Genomic DNA, 11,821 nt, shown 5'->3' with positions numbered 1-11,821 from the left:
TTTCATCATATCAAACTAAAATTTTAGATCAAATTACACAATTAGTCCCTATAATTTTATTTTTTGAACAATTTTTTCCTTTATTTTTCTTTTCTTTTCTTCCCCATTATTTTTCTCTCTTTTCAGATTCCTCACTCCAAAAACATAATGTTGTGTCTAAAGGTTAAGGGTTAAGTTTTTATCATTCTCACCATCTTCAAAGAATTTTTCAATTTTGGGGTGTTGAGATATATATACCCAATTTTTTTGCAGTTGAATGAATCATATTGAAATTTAACAGCTTTTAAATTCAACTGGCATATTAGATCTAAAGAAAATTTAGAATGAAATTAATAACTACACACAACAAATCAAAACTTAATCTTAATTAGTAATAAAAAGCTGAAAGATGAAAGAAGAGAAATAAGTAAGTAGGCAAGAACATGAAGCTAGATTGAATGCTAAGAGTAAAAAACCATAAAATCTACACTGGGAAAGCTAGGCAACAAACTAAAAAGTCACTAGCTTTGGTAAGATCAAATTAAGGTCTTACATAACAAAATATGAGAAACCAGATGCTAATTCGATGCATAAAGATGAAATAGCACAAGATTCAAATGAGAAAAAGAATGAAAAGTTACAACAAAAAAAAATGATGCTTTGTTAAAGAGTTGTAAGCAATATCCTTACATGTCCGGCTAAGGAAACTCCTACAGAAATTTTTAAGAAACTGAAAGAAAAAACGAGGAATAATGAGGTGAGACAGACATGAATTGAAACATTCAAAGAAAAAGGACAAAGGAATAAAGACATAAGAGGAAGGGGACGAAAAAAATAAGAAAATCAAAAGGCTTTATTAATTTCTTTTTTTACTTTGGATTGAATAAAAATGTTTTTGTAGTAATGAATTAACATTTGTTTAAAATTTTGATTTTAACATTTAACCTTTAGACACAATATTTTGTAATGAAGAAGAAAATAAAGAAAAAAAATTAAATTGTTCAAAAAAAAATACAATGATTAGTTGTATAATTTGACCTAAAATTTTAGTCTGATATGATGAAATAAGAAGCCACATCAGATTGTCGTTACACTATTAACAACTCAGTGACAATTTCGTAACAAAACAATAATGTAAGTGATTAAAATGTAACATTTCAAACATAAGTGACAAAAATATAACTTGAGGCAAACAAAAGTGACTATTTTGACCGTTTATCCTATTTATATTTTACTATAATAGTTGTCCTACTTGTAGATTCTAAAATTTTAAATAATTTCTTATATTAATATGTAAAAGGATAAATTTTAATTAAATGAATTCGTGATTACATGTTGCACTAATTCAATTAACATAAATAAATAATAGTAGATATATTTTTAAAAATAGTTTATATTACAACAAAAAAAAGAAGAAAAACAACAACTTATGAGGAAGCCAATGATGGTGGCCAGCATAACAAACTTCCCAACTACAAAGTCTATTTTCAAACTATAGAAATGATAGGTGAGTCAAATCAAATGAAGGAAAATTATTTACAATATAATTAATTGTGTAAATTTTTATTGAAGGAGAACCATTTATTCATTTTTAAAATTAACAAAATTAAAAAGGATTTGTTATTCCAATCATTCAAGTTGAATGGAAAAAATTGTATTTGATTAACTTATCAAATTTGATTGTTCTTTCCATTTTTCAATGGAATCTCATCTGTCTCACTTCTTTCACGTGTTTCTAGTTGCGGAATCTTTCTCTATCACCGAGGCGAAGACCCCCTTTTCTTATCTCAAAACAAGTTCTAGAAACTGCTAAGAACAACATCTTTGTTTGCCTTGATTCCTGGGTCTGAAACGATGCTGGTGTAGCCTCTGTTTTCAGTTCAATCAAGAGCCATGATGTGGCGGCGCACAAAATCTTGGGTTGCTCTACTTTTGATTATTCAAGTTTTAGGAGCAATCTTTTACGGTGTTGAGGCCAAGCCTTTTCGAATTCTTTTGGATACAGATGTCGATACCGATGACTTCTTTGCTCTCTTCTATCTCTTGAAGCTTAATCCATCAGAGTTTCATTTGGAGGTGAATTCTTTTCTGCTATATGTTGAATTAGGGCGAAATTTTAAGAGATGAAATATGCTTGGATGCAATAGGTAGACATATCATTGATAATAATTTTAATATGCAGGCAATCACAATCAACGCAAATATATGGTCTGATGCCGGGCATACTGTGAATCATATATATGACATGCTTTACATGATGAACCGTGACGACATAGCTGTCGGAGTTGGCGGCGAAGGTGGGATCCTTGACGATGGCACCATATTGCCAAATGTTGGTGGATATCTTCCTATAATTGAACAGGTTTAAATCTCTCTTTTCAATCCAATCACTAGAGTTACATTTACCAACACTAGTGCACTATGTTACATGAACTCGGAAATGAGCATCAAATACGAGTTATCTGTTGTTTATGCTTAACTTCTGCTACATTTAGCAGGGGATGACTACAACTGGGTATTGTAGATATAGGCAAGCAGTTCCAGTAGGTCGAGGAGGACGATTAGATACGGACACTAACTTTGGTCTTCGAAAAGCCTTTCTTCCACAGGTAATTGTTCAGTAAACATCCCAATGGGAGCTGAATTGGTGAATTGGCTAACTTTTTTATGGTTTCTTTCATGGAATCAGGGCACCAGGAAATATTCACCTCTTCAACAGCCTACTGCTCAACAAGTGATGATTGAAGCGATATCTGCAGGTCCAATTACGGTGTTCCTTATTGGAGCTCACACGAATTTTGCCCTTTTTCTAATGAATAATCCACAGCTTAAGAAGAATGTTGAGCATATATATGTTATGGGTGGTGGAGTGAGGTCCGAAAATCCAAACGGATGCTGTCCCAGAAATGCTAGCTCATCTTGCCAGCCAGGGCAGTGTGGTTATCCTGGTAATCTGTTCACTGATTACAACAGTAATCCTTATGCTGAGTTCAATATCTTTGGTGATCCTTTTGCCGCTTATCAGGTAACTCGAGAAATAATTCATTAATAACATTAACATTCAATGTCCTTGTTAACTGATTGTGTATAGACTTGTATATCTATGGCTGATATTGCAGGTGTTTCATTCTGGTATTCCAATCACCGTTGTTCCCTTGGATGCAACAAACACCATCCCCGTAACTGAGGAGTTTTTCAGGGCATTTGAGGAGAGCCAGGGAACGTATGAGGCGGAATATTGCTTCCAGTCCTTGAAAACAAAAACAGCTTTCCGATCTTCTAATCAACCCAACACGGTATGTTTTCTGCAAAAGAGTAAGCACATCAAGGATAGGGGAAAGGGTTATAGATGGTGGGATTCAAATCCCAGACCTACTAGGTTCCGCCTCTTAACGTTGACTCCATAAGCTCCGGATAAAGTTTTTGTTAGATACTGATATCATTTTTCTGATGTTTACCAACTTTGAAATGCATATGCTGTTCTAACACGGTATTTTTCTACTGTTATTGCCATTTTTGTTGTACCTTCAGTACAGCTACTTCATGTGGGACTCCTTCATGGCTGGTGTAGCAGTCTCGATCATGTGTAGTTCAGACCCGAATAATGGGGAGAATGAATTTGCAGAAATGGAATACATGAACATAACTGTCATTACTTCAAATAAGCCTTATGGAATATCCGATGGCTCCAATCCATTCTTCGATAACCTTGAAGTTCCAAAGTTTAAATTGAAGAAAGATGGAGTGCATAGTGGTCACGTTCAGACAGGACTTCGGGATCCATTTTGCTTCGTAGAAAATGGAATAGGGATGTGCAAGGTTAGAGTTAGACCACTGTGGATTCCGTGCTCATTCCAACTAATTCTTACTATCTGAGGGATTCATTGCATTATAATCATATAGGATGGCTACACAATGGAGGTAACTGGTCCGGATGCAGTTCAGGTTCTTGTTGCTACCAAGGCAAAACCTAATCCGGACATTGGCAGCAAACTTGATAGACAATTTTTCTTAAGCTTTTTGGATGTAAGTTCTTACTATTCTAACTTCGATTTGTCTGATCTTTACAATTATATGTGTACTGATTAATGTCATATGCTTTGATCAAACGCAGGTTCTAAGCAGACCACAACATACTGGGAGGTTCAATCTTTCGACAGAATTTCCTTATTACAGAGAAGTTCTTTACAAACCAGATTTCAAAAACAAGAAGCTCGGAAAACCTGTTGTGTTCGATATGGATATGAGTGCTGGCGATTTTGTGTCTCTATTTTATCTCCTGAAAGTGCCTGTGGAAGTTCTCAACCTAAAGGTAAATGGTCTCACTTCTAAATGACACCATAAAACGCATGCCCAAGTTCTCAAAAAACGTCTGCGAATGACCTAATATGCTGCGCAAAATCTGAACAAGATGGTTTGATTTGATGTCCATCGTATTTCTATTTATCCAGGCAATTTTAGTAACTCCAACTGGTTGGGCTAATGCTGCAACCATAGATATAATCTATGATTTACTGCACATGATGGGCCGGGATGACATTCCAGTTGGTCTTGGAGATGTATTTGCAATGAACCAGTCTGACAATGTATTCCCTGGTGTTGGAGACTGCAAGTATGCTAAATCTGTCCCACATGGAAGTGGGGGATTTCTCGATTCAGATACTCTTTACGGACTAGCTCGGGACTTACCACGAAGTCCTCGAAGGTATTCTTCTAACATCCTTCTTGTTCTTATCTGAAGAGCTGAGATGTGAAATATTAAATAGATGGACTTCCACTGCAGATATACAGCAGAAAACGCAGTCAATTTACCAAGACAACCTCTGGCACTGGAAATTTGGACTTCAATATTGAAAACTATGGATCCTGGATCAAAGATTAACATACTGACCAATGGACCTCTGACTGGTTTAGCTAACATTATAACTAAAACAAAAACAGCTTCACTAATTCAGGTACTTGGATTCCATCTCTCCCTTCTTTTTGTTCATAGTGAACTGAGGAATTAGTCAGTTGTTTCATGCAGTCATGCTTAACTAATTATATGTATGCATGCTTGAATGTATTAAAGTATGGCTGGATGAATGGATGTATGCATGAATATATTTGCGTGTATGTATGGAAGGATATATGGGTTTATCTATGTAATAGGATATATGGTTTCTGTAATGAAATCAACTATTTACTTACAATCTTAATGCAGGATGCGTATATTGTTGGAGGACATATCAGCCAAAGTCGTCATGATAAAGGAAATGTGTTCACTATTTCTTCAAACAAGTATGCTGAATTCAATATGTTTCTCGATCCGTTAGCTGCAAAGACAGTCTTCGAATCAGGATTGAACATCACGCTCATCCCACTTGGAACTCAGCGTAAAGTCAGTCAGTTTCCAGAGATCTTAGAGAAGCTGAAGCTGACAAGGATGACTCCTGAAGCTCAGTTTGTCGAGCGTCTACTGTTCAAGCTTTACACTTTGCAGCAATCTCATCACCGATATCACCATATGGTAATGTTTTGTAACTTTCTCCATTAAAGAACCTTTGGGATCTTCTGCAACAACTGAATCTCTTTTTCATTTGCAGGAAACATTCATGGGTGAAATCATTGGTGCAATATTCATGGGTGGAGATCATCACAATCTGAAACCTACCATTGAAGAAATGCCAATCAAAGTGATTGCTGAAGGTGATGAATCCATGGATGGACAGATTTTGATCGACAACAAGCAAGAGAAATCAGTAAAAGTATTGAAAAATGTTGACACTATGGCTTATTACCATCTATTTGCAGATCTAATGGGTGATCAAAACCAGTCTGCTGTATTAGGAAGCTATGATGAACAGAGAAAAATGTGGAGTACACCACCAAATGAAATGTATTGCGAATCAGCTTTGTCATTCTGTGAAAACAGAGTCAATTTTTCATGTATATGATGCTTATAATTGACTTCGATGAACACGAGCAATAATAAATGGAGTAGAAATGTAGCAGCAATGGAAGAAAGAGTAAAAATTGAAGAGGATAAATTCAACTCTAAAAGAAGATTTCTATATTTTTTGGCTTACTTTTAACATCTAAATTTTCTTTATTTGATATATTTATTATATTTTAACAAATTGTTTGATTTCTCATAATTTCACTAATGTAGTGCTCTTATGTATCCAACCGCAAATCCTGGTATTTTTTGAATGAAAATTCTACGGTACGCCAAAATTTTTAAAGCTTTTAGGGTTTTTTCCCATAAAGAAGTAATTCATTTTATCATAAAACAACGGTTACAAGCCACCCCAATTGGGAAAATAACTATGGAAAAAGTCCGGTTAAAAAAAAACTGTTTTAAGTTAGAACGGAATTTAAAAAATTTAAAAACCAAGTCGGTTTGTGATATTTAGCAATAAGCTTTCTCTTAAAAACTTATTATTTTATTATTTTTTTCCTCAGTACTTGCTTTGTGTGAGACGAATTTGAATTGTTCTCAGCTTTCAACCAAACGACCTTCTCCGCTATTATCGTACCTCGAATTGCACTGAGTGTGAGCTTGAGTAACACGAACCAAACACAAAATAAGAAACAAATTTTATTACTTTCAGTAGGAAAGTAATTCTCTCAATAGAAAACGATAGAAACTGTAATTCATATAAAATATAATTTATTCTAAGAAAATAATACTAGGGTTGCCACCCCTCACATGTGATATAAGAGGATTTAATTATATGTGATTCATGAACTTTTGGCCCAACACTACATAATTTAATCCAACCTAATATTTGTTTTCTATTTTTAAAATAAATATTATTTGTTTAATTAAAATTAATTAAATTAACTAATTAATTTCTGATTAAATTTTTTCAATTCAATTCTAATTCCATTAAAGTCATTACAACTTTATCGCAAAAGAATCTAAGGAAATAAATTTATTTTTCATATTCAATGGTTTCATAATAACTAATTAATTTAACTCCATTTTCGAACTTCAATTAGTTAATTATAATTAAATAATAATTCAAAATCTTAAATTAATTCTCTAGTCGTTTCTATACTTAGTGATAAAACACATTTATTTATGAATGCAACCCATTTCTCTAACTTCATCAATTTTTGTTTATTTGGTGCTACATGCAATTCATTTTCTAGTTTTAACGAGCTAGCAAAATGACAGATTGAATATAAATAATTATAGCTCAAATAATTTATAATTAAGTTCCAACTTTTCACCAATTAATTGTAAACTTATTTAGTCACAAAGTCATTTCACTATAGTATTGTAACTGAGCTCTCTCCAATTACATAACATTACGAAAACTACTTAATCAATGCTCGTCTAATGACCTTGTCATAAGTGTGTTACCCTCCTAGGATATCCTTAATCTCTTTGGGATAAATTTATTCTCTCAATATGATCCTATTTTATCTTATGGTAACCATTACTTCTTCCATCATAAAAAGTCAATTACTATCAAATAGTAATTTTAAGCCATTTATCTCAAAGACAAACGACTCGTGGTCATATTTACTTTTCATCTATCAGGTAATGCCGATGAGAGAATATCATTTACCCATTAGTTAGGCTATGAATTTCATTATTGTGAATGATGCTACATATTGCAAAAGTCGTATAACCAACGTACCAACTTTCAATTCCTTATCTATTTGAACTCAGACTTTACCTTACATTAAAGTATACGAGTCAGTCATACATAATCCATCACCCACTTAGGATTAATGTATGTCATATTATGAACGTCATAAATGAATAAATCCATAAATGAATCTAGAATCTGTTCTACTTGGGTCCTATCCAATGAACTATTAGTCTAGTTAGTCACATCCTATCTTCTTGGAGTCATCTACTCCGGTACTCAAGACAAAACATCTCCCCGATTAGCCTTGATAGACAACATATTAGTTTTTCAATCGGCTTGCTCATTTTCGATTAGACAAAGGACATGTTTAGATTATCTACTAATATAAGTTATCTTTCCGTTTTACAATCCGACCACGTAATATCGCTTAGTATTAGTTAAATATTAAATAATCAGTGAGCCAAAATTTACTTCCATTTTACTTTGCGCGTAAAAATCATTGTGGACATTATACAAAGAATATCAATGTAAACAATATATTATTTTATTAACTAATTTGTTAGAAAAATACAAGTACACAAAACAAATACATTACAATTAGGGTACCAGATCCAACAAGAACAACATAAGACAAGCCAACACAGAGGAAAAAAACCCAAAGAGAGTAACCCTGGAATAATAATAAAAAAAGATTACAACTAGTCGTTCTACCAGTGAAATTAGGAGAGGGATCAACACCATACAATGAGGCCTCAAACCATTTATTCGATTACAACATATAAATATGTATGATCCCGTCTACCCCTAGGGTCTCTCATTTTCATTGTCCAGTTTGATCTAAACCCTAGGGATGATAAACAATAATCCTAAAGGACCAGTTACAAGCCATAGGGACAATGCCTAAAAGAAAACAAAGTATTAAGCTTTAAGATAAGCCCAACCCAAACCCCAAGCCAAGAACCTTAGCTATTAGCCGTCAACACCACGCATGGGGAAGAGAGGGAGAAGACTCCGGGGAAAAGGAAGTGCTAACTGTATTTGACTCATATCAAGAACGCTTTTGGTAGAAGTCATACCACCTTAAACCCTAGAAAAGAAGGTTGTCATAACCGCCATAGCACAAACCCAGACCCCAACACAAAGGAGTAAGCCAGGGCAGGAGCCGATGACGACAATCGCCATAAGATCTGGTGCAAAACCAACAGGAGCCTGTCAAGAAACAAAACCAATGAAGATCCAAAGTGACACCATTACCGAGACAATAAGAGGTAGAGGGCTTCAAGAGAAAACCAAAAAGAAAAAAAGAAAACCCCTTTGAAAACTAGAGATTATTTTATTGAAAAAAGGAAACAAAAGAAAGAAAAAACAAAGATGAGCAGCGTCGGTTAGAGGCCAAATAACCACTCACAACTAGGTCAAAACAGAAGAGAAACTTTTGAAGTATCGGGGTTTTTTTTAGAATCAGTCCCCTTTTTCTAACGCTTTTGTTAGAAGCTAGAAATTTTGGTATTGGTATAAGTTAAAATCTTTTATAGACGTTAAAAATTTTAGTATGCCAAGCCTACTCATCTTACTAAGACTCTCTTACACCTCTTACAGTTCCAAGCTACATTAAGCACTTTTGTTAATGGATTAACTACATTTTCTTATATATTAAAAAATTGTATTTCAGCTTTGTTTTTATACTTCTATTGTTAATGAAATGATTGGCAATGTTTTTTTTGTTTGATTCAATGCATTGGCGTTTTGGTCCTCGGCTATATCACAACCTATAAGAAGGGGAAGTATAGAGAAATAAATAAGATGGAGGTATAAAAAATTGTAGTTCAAATTCAAATACAACAATAGCAAACAATTATAGCCTCTTAACCTTGCCAAGCTATGTCAAGTCCTCACAAAACAAGCAACAACAACTGTAATACAAACCAAAATCCAATTGAAAAATACCAACATGGCCTTTACACACAAAAAAATCCACACAAATAAAAAGGAAAGAAAATTACAACACACTCAGTAAAAACACCTCCCATCTATCTTTGCAATAAACTACCACCTAATCATATACTAGTATCAGAGGCTTCAATTTAGGGATAAAAATGAAGTAGGGGCGGATGTCACTAAATCCCCTACTGCTTTACAGTTAGCACGCTTTGCGTCACCACTAGCCTTACTCTACTATGGGTGTATAATTTTGAAAACCACTACCACCTCCATAGATATTAGATGTATCCATCCTCGTCCCATCTCTCACCACTTCAATTTATTTTTTGCTACTTATTTTTAATATTTTCAAAAATTTTAAAATTAATAAATGTTTAAACATAATTCTTTAAAAAAATTTAAACATAAAATATATAGTTTTTTCTATAATACATTTTTATATTTTTACCCTTTTAACAGTTATATATATAAACTATAAAATGATAATTTTATTTGGTAAAGCAAGCAATTATTATAACAACTCTATACTCACTATCCAAAAAGAAAAAAAAAATTGTCTTGCCCTGCCCTACACACTGCACCCCACATCTACTAATCTAAAAAAAATCTACTTTATTTGGAATGGATTGGTTTAACATCCATCAAGTGGTTCGAATTTTACCATCCCCACCTTAATCTCTGAGTGCCAACCTTTACAAGGTTGTCAGCCTCCCCGTTAATCACCCTAGGAACATAATTAATAATCTAATTTTGTTTGCAATGATCAATTGAGTAGTTGCTACACATGAAATGTAAATTGCCAATTCAGCTGACTTTATCCATTTTAGGACATATTGAATGTATGATTCAACAATGACCTCAATTGACTCTCACCATTTGGATTTTGTGGATATCAAGAAAGCTTCTTTGGCAACAAGAATCTTAGTTCGGGAAGGCAAGTCTTATCAGTTTAGACAAAATTAGCCATACCTCCCTTCTTTCATTACGATATGCTTCTTCTATGCTTGCAGTGCTTGAAGCACCATCCATGTACCCATAAATGTAGAATTTCAAGTAACCACTCAAGGGCGTTACCCATTTCTGCACATTAGTATGCATATTCTTTTATAGAAAGAATTTGGGATGAAAGATCTTGGGAAAATAAAGTTCAATCTTAGCTTGCAGATTTATCATTTACAGGATGAAATTCATGTTCATTTGTCAACTTATATAGAAAAGATTTTAAAGAAATTTTGCACTAATAAAACATATCCATTAAGTACCCTAATGGTTGTAAAATATTTAGATAAGAATAAAATATATTTTCCCTTGTAAGCATGATGGAGAGTTTATTGGTCTTAAAGTATCATTTATTAATGTCATAAAAACATTAGTGTATCTTGCAAACAACATGATAAAGCATTTGCTGTAAGCTTACTAGTAAGATTTAGCTCTTCTCCAACATGTATGTATTGAAATGGAATTAAAATGTATTACGATATCTTAGAGGAGCCATTAGTATCAAGTTATTTTATTCAAGTGATTCAAGGCCTCTATTAGTTGGTTATGTTGATCCTAGATATTTATCGAATCAATATAATGGTCGATCTTAAATGGGATATTTATTTACATGTGAAAACAAACATTAGTTGCTATCTCTTCAAATCAAGTAGAAATAATTGCAATGTATGAGACAAGTTGAATGTGTTTAGCTAAGGCTTTTAACTCAACATATGTAAAATATATGTGATTTATGTCTACAAGAAAATATAACAATTATCATATATGAAGACAATGCAACATGTATAGCTTAATTAAAAGGATGATACATCAAAAGTGATAGAACAAAACATATTTCTTCAAAATAATTCTTCACTAATGATTTTGAAAAGACGGACGATATTAAAGTTCAAGAATCGATTCAAGTAATAAATTGACAAATCTATTCACCAAGGCATTATCAATTGCAATATTTGACATATTTATTTATGAATTTAGGATGTGTCGACTAAAAAAAGTGACCTTGTTATTAAGAGGAGTCTAAGACATGTTTTCTTCTATTTTTTTAACTAAGGTTTTATTTTATTGGATTTTCTCGGTAAATATTTTTAGCAAGTTAACTTATAATGTGAGTTAAAAATATTATTTTTATTGAGGTTTATTTTTCATTGATGGACTTCAAGGAGAGTGTAACCTCTAAATAATTTATAAGTAACCATATTTTTCTTTTGTATGATATATAGCATCTAAGTAAAATGTAGAATTATTTTTTCAATTTTGTGATTTATATTAACTTAAAGGTATAAAAGGCCCTTAAGAAAAAAAAACTCATTGAC

At 33.0% G+C, this 11,821-nt stretch overlaps 1 protein-coding gene across 1 annotated transcript; it reads left to right on the top strand.

Moving 5' to 3' along the window:
• Positions 1–1,462: 1,462 nt before the first annotated feature.
• LOC105776740 (nucleoside hydrolase 3-like) lies at positions 1,463–6,034 on the top strand. Its single transcript, XM_052621868.1, has 13 exons — positions 1,463–1,486; positions 1,719–2,055; positions 2,162–2,341; positions 2,478–2,588; positions 2,669–3,004; positions 3,099–3,275; positions 3,511–3,798; positions 3,883–4,005; positions 4,094–4,291; positions 4,431–4,684; positions 4,763–4,934; positions 5,183–5,488; positions 5,565–6,034. Exons 2-13 carry the CDS (start codon positions 1,873–1,875, stop codon positions 5,913–5,915), a joined length of 2,679 nt encoding a protein of 892 aa, XP_052477828.1. The 5' UTR covers positions 1,463–1,486; positions 1,719–1,872; the 3' UTR covers positions 5,916–6,034.
• The last annotated feature ends 5,787 nt before the right edge of the window (positions 6,035–11,821 follow it).

The sequence above is a fragment of the Gossypium raimondii genome, chromosome 10, assembly GCF_025698545.1.
Source record: "Gossypium raimondii isolate GPD5lz chromosome 10, ASM2569854v1, whole genome shotgun sequence".
In the NCBI taxonomy this organism is placed as follows: Eukaryota; Viridiplantae; Streptophyta; class Magnoliopsida; order Malvales; family Malvaceae; genus Gossypium; species Gossypium raimondii.
Note: the sequence above shows the minus strand (reverse complement) of the source record. Positions and strands in the feature narration are given on the sequence as shown.